Below are 15,700 nucleotides of genomic sequence, written 5' to 3' on the forward strand. Positions count from 1 at the left end.
AACACACCTTACTAAGTGTGGGGCTATGGACCCAGACACATGTGAGTGGAGAGTGACAGAAGAGTGACCCCAAGAACGGAAGCTGTGTTGAGCCTTGAAGGGAAGTGGGAGGGGCAGCAGACGTGACGAGGAACATACTCACTCTGCAAAGCCCTAGACCAGGAAGGAGGAAAGGCTGGAACACAGATGAAGGAAAGACAGGGGATCAAGGGGAACAGGCCCAAATGATTTTCCAGGGGCGCCTGGGTGGCTCAGCCATTGAGCGTCTGCCTTCGGCTCGTGTCGTGGTCCCAGGGTCCTGGGATCGAGCCAGCATCAGGCTCCCTGCTCAGTGGGGAGCCTGCTTCTCCCTCTCCACACCCCCTGCTTGTGTTCCATCTCTGTCTCTATCAAATAAATAAATAAAATCTTTAAAAAAAAAATGATTTTCCAGGTCCTGTTAAAAAATTTAAACTTCAGGGATGCCTGGCTTGCTCAGTCAGTGGAGCACGCAACTCTTGATCTCAAGATTGTAGGTCCGAGCCCCACATTGGGTGTAGAGATTACCTAAAAATAAAACCTTACAAAAAAAATTTAGGGGGGCCTGGGTGGCTCAGTCGGTTGAGTGTCTGGTTGGTTTCAGCTCAGGTCATGATCTCAGGGTCGTGGGATCAAGCCCCACATCGTGCTCTGTGCTCGGCGCAGGGTCTGCTTCTCTCCCTCTCCTTCTGCCCCTCCCCCCAACTCGTTCTCTCCCTCTCTCTAAAATAAATAAATAAATCTTCTAAAAAATTTAAAATCATTCTTTTGACAATGGAGAGACATTTAATGATTTTAAGCAAGCAAGAGATGAGCTCAGATCTGCATATTTGAAAGTGTCACTGGTATAGAGAGAAGGGAGAAGACTCAGACAGGAAGGCCAATCAAGAGGCTATTACAGTCATCCAGGGGGAATGAGGCAGCCACAGAGGGGACAAGGAAGAAGGGGCAGATTTGAGTCATGGGCTCTCTGAGTCACTGTGTGGATATGGGCACCACTCACACAGAGAGACGGCTGCAGGAAGAGGAGATGTGAAGAGAAAAAGCAAAGGGAGTGAGGAGGGCAGCTTGGAGCCTGCTGCATTTGAGGTCCCTGCAGCCCTGTGTATGGGCTTGGGGCAAGCCTGGGGTCATGCATGAGTGCCAGCAGAAGAGCCCCCCAGCAGGGAAAAGTGAACACAGAGGGAGGGAGGGAGGGAGGAAGGGAGGGAGGGCACCTGAGAAAGAAAAGCGAGAAGAGGCAGAGAAGGAAACCCTGCAGCCCTCCGCACTACCAACAGGACTCCAGGAAGAGTGGGAGAAAGGGGCCCGCGGGGCGGAAGAAGCCCCCAAGGCTAAGGGAGGGGAAGGAAGAGCGTCAGAGGCAGGATGGCACCAGTAAGCGCCACAGGGAGCACACGGAAGACAGGGACACTGCGCACGTGGGAGCGCAGCGGTAACGGTAAGGAGGGTCCTGGGCACCAGCAGCAGGAGCGAGGGGCCCTAAGAAGAGGTATTAAGACTACTATCTGCAGAAGCCTGTCGGGACCAAAGGGGACGTGAGGGGAGCCGTGAGAGAGGGCAAGCATGACTGAGAAAGCAGTCAAAGGCGGAAGAGAGCACACTCGGAGGCTTACTGGCGACCACTGACTGGCCGAGCACTACACTCAGGGCCTCCGTGCGAGCGGGATATGTAGAGAAAAAAGGAAATAATCTTGCTTTGAAGGAAAAAGGCAACAAAGGCATTCATTTAAAAAAGTAGCGATAAAATAAAAAGACCCAAATGAACGTTGGAAGTTTTCTTGGGACTTCTTCAGATGACCTCCCACGTTTCTTCCACCTCTGCTGTTCCGAGTGAGATTAGAGGTCAGCTAGACGCCCACGGTAACTGTGATCCTTCTGTCCCCAAATCACAGGAGGAAGTCTTGAATGAGCACACCTGCAGATTCTCTAAGGAGTGATTCATGGCTTTCCTTCATCCAATTAGTAAAGCAGTGTCTGACTTTAAAAAGGTCAAAAAGCACGGATTTAGATTTTCAGAGCAGTCCATCAGGATACATTTATATGCCAACAAATCAATTCAACCAGCAGAATGAGAATTCAAATAAGGCTCCACAAGGACAAACCTCTGGTTTTATTCTTCTGTATGCTTCTATTTCAAACGGTCATACCAAACACTAAAAAAACGACCATGTACAGGGTTGTACCCCTTCTTTGGAGTCAGCAGAAGAAAAGGATAAGAAAAGAATACACTCATTACTAAGTGAAAGAAATCAGTCTGAAACGGCTACAGCCTGCATGATTCCAACTCTATGGCGTTCTGAAGAAGAAAAAACTATGGAGACAGTAAAAAGATCAGTAGTTGCCAGGGGCTGTTGAGGAGAGAGGGGTGACTAGGTGGAAAACAGGATTTTTAGGGCAGTGAAAATATTCTGTATGATATTATGATGGTGAATATTTGTCATTGTACATGTGTCCAAACCCACAGAATGGATGACACTGAGAGCGAACCCTAATGTACAGAGTGGACTGTAGGTGATGATGATGGGTCAGTGTAGGGTCATCAGTTGTAACAAATGTGCCGCCCCGGTGGGGGGACGCTGACAACTGGGGAGGCTATGCACATGGTAACAAAGGGTATATACAAAATCTCTGTACCTTTCTGTTAATTTTACTGTGAATCTAAAACTGCTCCCAAAAAGGGGGGAGGGTGGTCCTTAAAAAGTACCTACTGGGTTTTTTTTCACTACTGGGAAAAACTAAAGAAACAGAACCTAAAGGAGTTTGCATTCTAGAAGAAAAAATAAAGCAGTTAGAAAATGAAGCACTGAGAGTAAGGCATAAACAAAATATGCAAATGACATACAATCTGTACAATTTGAAGAGATGTAGAAAAAACTAGATGAGAATATCTCCAAGAATACTCAGGAAAGGTCAATAGAATAGTGAGCTTTTAAAGAGGAAAAGAGCGTTTGTTAATTAAATATTCAGGCGCCTGCTAGTACAAAGCACACTGGTAGGAACTATGGGAAATACAAGACCCATTTCTGCCCTCAAGGAGCTTTCCATCTTTCTTCTTCAGCTAAAGTAAACTTTCATCTCACGTTCTCAAGGCTCAAGCTGGAAGGAACACCAAGAGATGTTCAGTTCAGGGGCCCCTGGGTGGCTCAGTCGTTAAGCATCTGCCTTCGGCTCAGGTCATGATCCCAGGGTCCTGGGATCGAGCCCCACACTGCTTCTCCCTCTCTCACTGTGCCTCTCTCTGTCAAATAAATAAATAACTAATAAAAAAAAAAAAAAAGAGAGAGATGTTCAGTTCAAGCGCCCTCCCCCAACAGAAGAGGAAATCAAAGCCAGTGATCCTCGCTGAGTGTCCCCAAGTGACAGCAAGGGCAGGCACAAAGTTTCCCTTTGTAATACAGGGCACACAGCCTTTGCAGGCTGAAAGACTTCGGTGCAAATGACACCTTTCACCAAGTCCTGGGCCTATGTTCTCTCACTTCTAAACCGGGAATGGTGGGGCGCCTGGGTGGGGCAGTCAGGTAAGTGTCTGACTCTTGGTTTGGGCTCAGGTTATGACCTCAGAGTTGTGGGATCGAGCCCTTCTGGTTCTGTGCTAATGTGCAGTCTGTTTGAGATTCTCTTTCTCTCCCTCACCCTCTACCCCACACCCTTCCCCCCCCTTAGATGAATAAATCTTTAAAAAATAAAAAATAAACCGGAAATGGTGATAACAGGACTTCTGAGATAGGTACCATTCCTTTCCTTCCCTTCCCTCTACTGTACTATACATGCTGAATGGTGAAACTAAAGGCTAAACTCGTCCGCAGTAGAGTGACATCATCTGGGGTCTCAGGCACTGAGAAAATAAAGGACTTCCAGTAGGTAGAAGGGAAGATACAGTGACAACATTAGCACATAATTGTCAACACTAATAAATTAATGACACAGTCAGAAGCGATCAAGTTAGAACAGAAGTTCTTAAGGGAAAAAAAGAAGTGGCAGAAAGATTTGCTGAAAGTCAGTAAACTCAGTCACTCGAAGGTTCCAGAACAACTCTGTACTTCGTGGCAGCAGTACCGCGGAGGCCACGGAGGCCATTACTGGATTACGATTACAGTTAAGCACCGTTCCTTTTTCTCTCATTTCTCTTTCACTTCTTCTCGATTCCCACTGTCCTGTTTCCAGTCCTTCTTTCATCTTCCTAACAACAGAATACATAAGAAAATCTAGGGCCTTCCTAGGCAGCCATGCTCCCACTCATGGTTCAGGGGAAGAAGGAGTGCCAACATGGTGATAAAGGACACGGGCTTTGCAGTCAGACGGACCTTGGCTCCAATCCCAGCTCCGCCTCTAATGCAGGTTCATGAACCTGAAGATAACCGTGTCTACTTCCTAAGCCTGTTGTTAGAATTAAGTAAACGAGCAGGTTTAGAAAACTGCCTAGCACACAGTATAAGCCCAGAGTCATAAATCTCACATGCCTCCTTCCCATGAGATCGAAATCCCAAAGAACAACACAGCTTTTTCTAGGCTCCCAACTGGGGACAACACATAAGTGTCCTGTCTCCATAGTCTTCTCTCCCCCTCTACCACCTAGAAGCTGGGTACTTTAAGAGCCAGGACTCCTCCCCAGTCCCCAACCCAATGCCTGGCCCATAGGAAGCCTTCACTATGTGGTGATAGAACCAACCCCGAATCAGTCATGTTTATTCCACCAGACAAGAAGGGGTTGTCTGTCCATGAAAAAAACCTCAAAGGATGAGTTGCAGAAAAGGAAGAAACCCCAAATATTCACAATTGGATGATCATCTGTTATGCACACAATCATCATATCCATGCATGTCTCTAAACCCTCTCCAGTCGGATTCCTATGCTTGCAGGTCATCACTTGGGAAAACGAGGACTTCCAAAGTACACCTCATACAGAATAAAAGAGCACTTTTTGTTATACACCTTGAGTTAGTCTCTTTCAGCATTTGAGAAATCTCTAGTTATATATTAACTTACCCTGTTTGCTTCCTGCTGAAGGGAGGGACCTATCAGGAACACTCAGGACTAAAGGCTTTGCAGCCCTACCTGTAAAGTTTAAAGTTTAAGGTGGCATCTATAAAGGTCATTTATGTTAGATACTCCTATCTTCATAAACACCCTTCAAACTTCTCTAATTCCCCCTTCACAAACCTGCAAACCTGTGACATCCCTATCACACGCACATGTCACGCCACCGTCCAAAGACTCAATAACAGAACTGCAAATTACTCGAAAGCTAATGTTTTCTATGTACATAATCATGAACCACCAAAATCTGATATAAAAAGTGAATATTCACAAGGTAAACCAAAGAATGCTTCCAAAGCATTTGTCATCAATATAAACTTTTTTAAAGAGTATGGTACAAAATCCCTCATAAAAAAATTCCACAAAGAGGGGCATCTGGGTGGCTCAGTCGGTTAAGCGTCTGCCTTCAGTTCAGGTCATGATCTCGGGGTCCTGGGATCAAGCCCTGCATCAGGCTCCCTGCTCAGTGGGGAGTCTGCTTCTCCCTCTCCCTCTGCCCCTCCCCACAGCTCATGCATGCACGCACTCTCTCTCTCAAATAAATAAATAAAATCTTTTAAAAAAATTCCACAAAGAATAATTCTTAATTAATTCATGTTCTTAAGCAATTATCCTGACAGCTACTAATACTTCCTTAATGGTTATGAATTCTCTGCATTCCTCCCCCAAGAATGAACCCCTTTATGAGTTCGTTCTAAAGAGATGACAGTGATATACTGGAAAGAAATGGGCTTTGGTGCTAGACACCAGGGTTAAATCCCTGCACCCCCATTTACCACTATAGCCTCATTCAGGGGCCAGCTGTCTAACCACCGAGTAACTGGCCTCACAGGATTATGCCGTAGGTTAAGCAAGACAAAGAACATAAAGCATCTACAACAGTCCCTACACTTTGTGGACTACCTTCTGAAAATGAAACATTTATCTTCTAAAAATGTTCGTTCTTCCCCTACCTTTTCTTTCCAAACGAACATCAGCATACCACCACAGCTGCTGCTCTTAGCTCCAGACCCAACCCAGAGCGGAAGCAGGGGGAGTCTACCACTTGGCCCCTTACAAATACGCCCTCTGCTCCTAGCTCCCTAGGTTCAGCTTTCTGTTCCACTCCATTCTCTCTGCACCCTCCAGCCTGTACAGACAATCCAAGCAACTGAGCTGTAAAGGTTCCAAGCCGCATCACAAGCAATGCAAATCTAGGTAAATGGTCCAGGAGTCCACTCCACTGCCTTAAAGAACAATCCAAAAGACTCAAACAACAGTCTCTCATTCTCTCCCCCAAAATATTTATTTCCCTAACCACCCTTCCCAGATAGGCTAATGTAGGAGCCTACCGAATTGCCCACGTGTACTAATTCGAACACATTATGAGTTATCGGTAGGAATGTGTACCCACCAGCCATACTTGAGGTGCCCACGTGGCCATGTACACATACACACAACCCAAAAGTCTGACTACTGAAGACATTATCTGACACTGATGAAAAGAAATACTAACCTACCAGTCAAAACCTGATGATAACCCTCTGAAATGATAAAGGAAAACTCTAAGAAGGTGTTTCTACAGCTTTACAGTTTTGTGCAATTAATGCTAAAATGTTATTAAAAGAAAGCACTTAAAGATTGTTTCCCATGGAACTATCCCCATTTTCTCAATGATTTTTTTTTCTATGTAAGGAAGGAAACGCTAAAGCACATTAAGGCATTGTATCTAGATATCAATGGCTTCTGTTAACACATTTAGCATTTTGAAAAAGAGATATTCTAGAGATACTTCTTTGCCACGTTGATTTTTTTTAAAAATAATCTTAAAATGTCTGTCAAGTTCAGTAACTTTGTTTCCATAAACAAAGCTCTTTAAACAACTCTTGTTTTTATAAAGCCAGCAGCCCAGGTCCGTCAGGTAAAAACTTCAAAGAAGGCACATATCCACTGAGCAAGGGCCAAAGCAATCCTAGATGTGCTATGCTGATGACAGCCTGAAAGGGGCCGAAAATGACAGAAAACGAGGAAGCAAGCCTGGAAACCATAATGTAACTTTGTTTTTAACACAATCCCCGCTGCAAAATAACTGTGCAGAAGGCTTTTATTTTATTTTATTAAAGACACTCTATGGCAACCTTGTCTTGACTAATGGAACCCAGCACTCTTTGTGTTGGTCTTTCTTGTCATCTTGCTGAAAGCTGTGCTCATTTGTTCCAAATCATGGTCATCCTTCAGATGGCAAATTTTTCAAATACAAATGGGGGATGGATGAAGCAATCTTGGAGGTAATTCCTTACGTAAAAATTCAAGCTTCAGGTTTTAAAATTTGAGCCTAAGGGTAATACTTAAGTGATAACCAGAACAGTTTACTCCCTTGACTCCTCCCCTAATTTTCAACTACCAAGTGGTTGGGACTGCAGGTCAAAGTTCTCAGTATTTTGTCCTCAGAACTGGAAAAAAGAACGCTATATAATTTTAATAAATAAAGGACAGTGTTAATAATATTTAAGAGTTCACCTCTTTGATGAGCATCCATTCAGAGTAATTATTTTAATAAAGCCATACACAGATGCAAAGCTACCAAGCAATCATGAAGAGAACTATGGTACGTGTCACAACCATACTCGTCAAGGAGCTGTCACCACTTTCCAGATATAAGCACATGGCCAAGTGGATCCATTTCTCCCCCTGAGGAGTTAACCATGAAGAAGAGAAGTAAGTAAGTGAATAAAAGAAAGTTAACTTCTGATTCACATTTTTCTCCCAGGAACATAAACTCAGAAATAAATAGTACAATCTAAGAAGATTTAAGTTTGATTAAAGCTTAGTAAGTTTAATGCCACTTGCTTTTGATGAGCAAGCTGGTTAATAATTAAATAAATGAAGATAATCTATTCAGGATGGATTTAAACCACTACCATAAAGAATCTTAAGCACACTGCTGACATTTTGTTGTGCTGTAAAACACAGTCTGTTCTATGTGATCATGAAATGTTAAGGAAATCAGTGCTATACTAAAGCTAAAGAATTAATGCTGTACTTAGCATCTGAAAGATAATTACTGCATCTAACGGACTATATCTATAGGGTTTTATATTTTTTAGCTTCCTAAACAATATTAAATTACACATTAACTTAAGGGGGTGAACTAATGATTCTAAGCATGCTCTCCTCACACAAAAGACAGTGTCACTAACCTATCCTCCATCTACAGCACCCAGGTTCCTATTTTCTCCCCAAAGTGGTCATCAACCACACCAATCTATCGGTGTCATCCCTACTGACCAACAGCGAGATGTCCTGAAGGCCACTGGGTTCGTCTCAGAATAAAGCAAAGGTCCACAGTGGGTTTAAACCTCAACTAATCAGCTCATGAGGACAGTTAACAGCCCACTCTCACGTGACTGCTTCATGGGCGGGAGGGGGTGCTAGGATGTGAAGAACGATTAAGAGTCTTGAACAATGACCAAAAAAAACACAAGACATACTATTTACCACAGATGGAATCTGATAGGAGTGGACAGAGAGGAGAAAGAAAAGAACAGACACAAAGTGACTCACTCAGAAAGCTGTCTTTGAGCTGGGCAACAAGTGGGGCCTCAGGGTCAGGAAATGCAAGGGAAAGGAAGAGTTAGGCCTTGGAAGACCTCAGATCAACAGAAAGAGTAACAACAGAAAGCACACTTTTCACAGGTTTCCAAAGAACTTTAACTCTTTCAGAAACGTTACCCACCCCGCCCCCAGAAGAGCTCGTACTATTTCACCAGGGCAAACGTCACAGTGTCATGCTTCTTTTCTGATTCTTAACACAATGCAGCCTGGCACTTTCTAGCAGTCTGAACAAAGTCACATAAGTCTGCGTTCCCTTTTCCTCAGTGATATCTTTAACTTCAACATAATCACAAAAAATGCCCAAGATGAAAAAGAATCCAACATATATAATCCCATATCATCTTTTTTTTTTTTTTTTTTTTAAGATTTTATTTATTTGACAGAGACACAGCAAGAGAGGGAACACAAGCAGGGGGAGTGGGAGAGGGAGAGAAGCAGGCTTCCTGCCAAGCAGTGAGCCGGACACGGGGCTCGATCCCAGGACTCCGGGATCATGACCTGAGCAGAAGGCAGACGCTTAACGACTGAGCCACCCAGGTGCCCCTAATCCCATATCATCTTAAACTGCATTTAAAAGATGCTTCTTTTTTTCCTTTAAAAGATAATTAACTTTTTTCCTTTGGATGCTAAGTTGTGTTGTTTTAGACATTTTAATTATTGCCTTCTTATTAAGTTAGCTTGCAGGTTTGATTCATCTAAGTGAACCACCTGAATGAAGTCAGAGTCATCACCCTGAGTAACTTGGAAGAGATCAGTTAAATGTGGCAGTTCTCATCCTGAAATGAATGAACTCTATATAGCAAACCAGAGTACTGAGCCTCTATTCTAATTTGTCTTAGTGCTCAGCTTAAGACAAATAAACCAATCTCATAAACTAGTTTACACATGCCTACAGAGGCCTCTTCTGAAGTCATGAGCCAACAGCCTTCAACAATTTGACACCATGACTTCTCTTGGACCACTTCCCTAGTAAAAATATCCAGTGACTTTGGCCGTCATTACTTTGGCCAACCCAGGGCCAGAAAGATCACTGTTCTCTGCTTTACCTTTCAGGTAAAGAAGCTGAAATGATTAAACCAGTTGTCTAAATACAACCTCCAATATCTATAATATTGTGTGTTTACAAAGCTGCTGAACAGCCATAGTACCTACTCCTAAGCAACAACAAAACTCTCTACAGGAGGCAAGGGTTCCATCCCCATGGACTGAAGAACGACCTGACGTGGAGGAGCGAAGCTGCCAGCCCAAGGTCAAACATCTTTACATGAAAGAACTGGTACGAAAACTTTAATTTTCTCCAATCAGGACCTCTTTCCATAACATAACATTAGAGGAGTGTATGTACTGGGAGGCAGGTGGGGGGATGGGAATCAATGGAGGAAGGACTAGCTAAGGAAAAGCAACACAATCTGAACTTGGGTATTGGTTGTGTCTGTGCACAGAAGGCCTTGATCTTACTCCTACCTGCTAGCTAGCCTCATCTCCTACCTTGCCTTGCAACCCCAACAAATGCTCTTTGCGGCTGTCATTCCGAACTCCTAGTGGCATCCCAAAGGGGCCCAATCATCTCAGTCTTTTTGCCTCTATACATGGGATTTCCTCTGCCTGACATGCTCCCCACCCATTTCTTCTTTTAGTCTGCTTCCATCTGACCTTTAAACTCAGCTCAAATGACGTATTTTTCAGGAGCTGACCTCCTTACTGCTCTTGGAGCACTCTGATTACCTTCTATCATGGCACCGTCCTGGATGATTCTGTCATCTGCCCCCTTCCCTAGACTTAAGTTCTGGGGTGGGGTGTTGAAGGAGAATGTAATTCGTCTTCCCTGGTATCTGACATGTGGAGCAGACACTCAGTAAATGTTTGTGAACTAAATGAATGAATGTGCCAGTACTCAGGAGTAGCTCAACCATGCTTCTGGGGTAGAGAACTTCGGACAATTCGAGTGCAAACCATCGCCCTCCACCTTCACTTTCGCTACTTGGATTCCTTTCCCAGGCTGGCTGCTCCAGGAGAAGGCCATGAGAACATCACCCAAGCCAAAGTACCGTCAGAGAACTACAATCCAGGTTAGGTTTGTGGGGTTTCTTGTTTTTGTTTTATTTTCATTTTAACTGGAAAACCTTTGGTTCTTTATACCATGTGGAGGCATTTCAGATTGTTATTTGGGGAGGCAAAGTGGCAGCCACAGTTCTGGAGTATTCCCCAGGGGTCAGACAGCATAACTGTTAAAGAGTGTGAGCCCTGAAGTCTGAGTTCAAATGTGCCACGTGCCAGCTGCGTAACTTTGGGTAAGTTACCCTAGACTACCTCCTGCCAGTCCACAGAACCTAGGGTGCCCCTGGCCAGCATTCATTCCACAGATAGCTGCTGAGCACCCACGGAGGGCCAAGCGCTGGCGGTCCCTGGTGACCCGGCCATCTGACATAAAGTCTACTCTCATCACATCACCTGCTGTACTTCCTTCACTGACCTTACCACTACCTGAGATATTCTCCTTTGCTGATTTGCTCCCCCCACCTTCTGCACGAGAAGGTAAGCTCTATGATGCCAGGGGACTGGTCTCTTGTTCATCCTTTCTCTCTCCAGTGCCAAGCACATACCTAGTACACGGCTACTCAACACGTCTTAAATGAAGGACTGGGAAAGTCTACGTGGTCCCCACTGCCCCATGACACTTGTACTTCAGTGGGGAAGGCAGGGGAGGAAAAAAAAAAACATACAAAGTCGAAAGCTGCACTTTACACAGGGCCCTGGCTTGCCACCAGCACACGGGGCGCACTGGGTTTCCCCGGGCTCCAGGTCCAGGCTGCTCCGGGCGGGAAAGGCCCTCGGCCCCCGGCGGCCCCCCGCGCGCCCCCAGCCTCACAGAAGTGGGCCACGGGCACCAGGAGGCCAGCAGAAGACCAGCAGAGCCCCGTCCCATCACAGCTGCGGGGGCGCTTCCGCTCACGCATCCCACAGACGTTGATCGGGCCGCTAGAGCGTGCTGGGCACCGGCAGACAAACGGCCAGGTCCTGTCCTCATGGAGTTTCCCTTCTCGTGCACAGACGCAGTAAACAAGTGCGTAAAACGGTCCTCGGAGGTAGTGTGAGTGCCCTGCCGGCGCGGAACCGAGGTGTCACTGGGGACGACCGCAGCTGTCCGCCGCGGGCCGCCCGGAGGAGGCAGCCCCGGGTCAGGGCAGCCCCGCGGAGGGCGCCGCGCGCTCGGCCCGAGGACCACCCCCCCCGGAGGCTGGACGGTGACCGCGCCCAGCGCCTCGAGGGCCGGGGGCGCGCGGGGAGGCTCGGGGCGAGGCGCGGGCCCGGGACGCCCGGCGGCCCGACGGACTCCGGGCGCGGGGCGGGCGCGCCGTCGGGCGGGGCGGGGACCGCGGGCCGGGCGGGCACCCACGTCACCGCCGCGCCGCCGGTGCCTGCGAGCGCGGGAGGGGGCGCGGGGCGGCAGGGCCGGGCCCGCGGCCGAACATGGCGGGCCTCCGGCTTACCTCGGAATTTGAGCTCGTGCTGCGGCTCGAGGCTCAGGACCTGCTCCACCTTCGCCATGTTCCTCAGCGGCGGGGCACCTCTGCCGGGGAGACCCCCTGAGAGGTCACCTGAGGCGGGAGGCGTTAATGCTGCGCCCCCTTTAAATTCGGAAAGGGGGGGCCGGCCGGGACGCGGGCGGGGGTCGTCTACGGGGTGCGCGCGGGGGGGGGGGCGCGGCCTACGCGGTGCAGGCGCAGGGGCGGAGGGCGAGGGCGAGGCCGCGGTGCCCGGCGAGCGCACGGCACGCACGCACGCAGCGACGCACGCACGCACGCACGCAGCGGGCTGGCCGGCTGGGCCCTGCGCGCGCTCGGGCGGCGGGAAGCTGCGCGCGCGGAGCCCCTCCCGGCGCTGTGCGCAGGCGCGGCGCGGCCGCAGGGCGGGGCTACCGAGTGGCAGGGGGCGGGGCGTCATGCAGGTCTGGAGGCGGGGCCGCCCGGGATGCTCAGAAGTGAGGACAGTCATCTCAAAGGTTATTTACTCAGGGCCCATGGGGACCAACCATTGTGTAAAGTGCTTTAGTCAATAATAATAAAAAGAAGCAGCTTCCACTTTACCCTTGCTTATGTAGTGCCAGGCACTGGTAGAGACTGAATAATAATGAAAGTACTATTTATTCTTATCATAAGCATGTTTATAAGTGAGTGGTATGTGCTAGGCACTGTGACGTATGGTAAGCAATAAATATATAGCAAGCTACCAATTATTGCTTGCTGCTTTTGTGCCACTCTGCTGAACGCTTTCAATAACAGCACCGTCGAATGAATGAAAGCTACTCTCTATTAAATGTTTACTATGTAACAAGCATTGTACTGCATCCTTTACTAATATATGCAACAAACATTTACAAATAAAATGATCAGAGAAATTGACCTGGTTCCTACCCTCTAACTAGAACCAGCTGGAGAGCTAGCCTCTGAAAAAATAACCACACAAATAAGTTATGTCATTAAAAATTGCTGGGAACCTAAATTTGCTTGGCCTCCGAAGTGAACATTACATCATTATTGCTATTTAAATATTATGTCATTATGTAATGTTTACTACATAAAATATGTATTCTTAAGGGCGTCTGGGTGGCTCAGCCGGTTAAGTGACCGACTCTTGGATCTCAGCTCAGGTGGTGATTTCAGGGTCATGAGATCCAGCCCCGCTCAGGCAGAGTCTGTTTAAGACTCTCCCAGCCCCTCCCTACACTTTGCATGTTCGTGCGCTCTCTCTCTCCCTTTCTCTCTCTCATTCTCTCAAATAAATACATAAATCTTTAAAAAAATATGCATGTTCTTAATCATCTCCTATACATATATATATGTGTAGAGAAAACAAACAGCGAATAGTTAATGTTGACTCTACTGTGGTAGGCATCTGGGTATTCTTTATACTATTCTTTCTACTTTTCTGTATACTTGAAATTTTTCGTAGTAAGTTTTTTTAAAGATAATCTTTGTCTTTTAACTAGAGCATTTGGTCCATTTACACTTATTATATTTACTAATACATCTGGATTTATTTCTACCACCTTATTTTGTGCTTTCTATTTGCTGTGCCTATGTTTTTTTTTCTTTTTCCTCTCTTTTCTTCCTTAGGGCTGATTTTCTTTTTTCTCATTCTCTTTTCTTCCTCTTATACATTATCTCTATTGTTTTCATGATTACCCTAGAAGTTGTGACATGGGTACTTATGAAAGTCCAATTTTTAAAATGTCTTTACCATGCTTCATTAAAATACAGGGACTTTGGGACACTTTAACTCTAACCACCCATCCCCCAAATTATATGCCTTAATTGTGGTGTATTTCAGGTTTAATCTTTTCCTTTTCATCCCATAAGTCATTACTAAATTGTTTTATACGGTTGATGTTAGTTTAGACTCAACCACACAGTTACCAATTTCTTTGCCCATCTTTTCTTCTTGCATCTCAGAACTTAACAACCAGGATCACGTTCCTTATGCCTGAAGTACATTCTTTAAATTCTATTTCATTAAGGGTTTATTGGGCCAAACTCTGTTTCTGTTAATCTGAAAATGACTTTATTTTGCCCTTGTTCTTGAAAGATATTTTGGTTGGTTAACTAAGGTTTCCAGCTACCATTGTTACTGTTGAGATTTCAGATGATAATCTCCTCATCATCCCTTCAAAGATGGTCCGTTTCTCCACCTATTCTGGTGTTCTGCAGTTTTACCATGATGTGTTTTTTTATTTATTGTCTTAGACTATTCGGGCTGCCATAACAAAATGCCATGGAATGGATAGCTTAAATAACAGCAGTTATTTCTCACAGTTCTGGAGGCCAGGAGGTCCAAGACCAAAGCGCTGGCAGACTCCATGTCTGGTGAGACCCTACCTCCTGGTTCACAGTCTGACAGTCTCCTGTGTTCTGGGCCTTCTCTCTAAGGACACTAGTCCTGTTGATGAGGGCTTCACCCTCATGACCGAAGCTCCTCGTACACACCCCACCTCCCAACGCCATCCCATGGGGGATGAGGTTTCCACATAGGAATTGGGGCAGGGGGTTGGATACCAACTTTCAGTCTATAGTCTATAGCACTTACATTGCTTGAATTCTCAGGGTTTTCTGTATTTGTTGTTTGGTATCTTTCATCCTTCTGGAAAATTCTCAGACAACATGAAACATTGGTTTTTATTGCTGTAAGATACACATAACACATAATTTACTAGCTTACCTATGTTAAGTGTGCCATTTGGTGATAGTGAATACATTCACCCTGTTGGGCAACCATCACCACCATCCATCTGCAGAACTCTTTCTCTTGCAAAACTGGAACTCCACACCCAGTAAACAATAACTCCCCATTCCACCTTCCCCTGACCCCTAGTAACCAGGGGTTACTCTACTTTCTGTCTTTGTGAATTTGACTACTCTAGAAACCTCACAGAAGTGGAATCATACCGTATTTGTCCTTTTGTATTGGGCGAATTTCACTTAGCATAACGTCCTCCAGGTTCATCCATATTGGAGCATGTGTGACAGCATCTCTTTTAAATATTGCCTCAGCCCCATTCTCTCACTCTTTCTTCTGGAAGTCTGACTAGTAGTTTATTCAACCAGTGTTATTCAAACTGTAGGTTGTTTCCCAAGAGTGACTTATAAAATCAATTTAGTAGGTTGTTACCAGCACTGAGAAAGAAAATAAATAGCAAATATCAGAGTGTGTTGTATTATTTCATGAAACTTTTGTTTCAGTTGTATTTATTAACATACTTATACATATATCTATGTAGTGAGTCACAAATAAAATGCATTTATTACTGTGGACTGTGGTAAAGAGAGAGAGAAAGAGAAGTCTGTAAAACATATCATTCTCCATATCTCTTTACTTCTCTGTCATAGCTTAATCTCTCATTTTTATGTCCCACATCATGGATATTTCTTCAGACCTCCCCTCCAGTCACTAATTTTCCTTTAGGCTGCTGATAAACCTGTTCCAGGAATTTTTCATTTCAGGATTTTTTTTGAGTCTATAAGTCCTGTTTCGTTTTTGTTACATATCTTAG

General features: G+C 45.6%; 1 protein-coding gene across 1 annotated transcript in view; it reads right to left on the minus strand.

The window, feature by feature from the left end:
• VAPB (VAMP associated protein B and C) overlaps positions 1–12,342 on the minus strand; it is a 52,051-nt gene extending 39,709 nt beyond the window's left edge. The window contains exon 1 of the mRNA XM_032387531.1: positions 12,144–12,342. Within this exon, the coding sequence (XP_032243422.1) occupies positions 12,144–12,201 (58 nt within the window). The 5' untranslated portion in view covers positions 12,202–12,342. The remainder of the gene's footprint in view (positions 1–12,143) is intronic.
• Between the last annotated feature and the right edge of the window lie 3,358 nt (positions 12,343–15,700).

The sequence above is a fragment of the Phoca vitulina genome, unplaced genomic scaffold (genome assembly GCF_004348235.1).
Source record: "Phoca vitulina isolate PV1807 unplaced genomic scaffold, GSC_HSeal_1.0 scaffold50, whole genome shotgun sequence".
Classification (NCBI taxonomy): domain Eukaryota; kingdom Metazoa; phylum Chordata; class Mammalia; order Carnivora; family Phocidae; genus Phoca; species Phoca vitulina.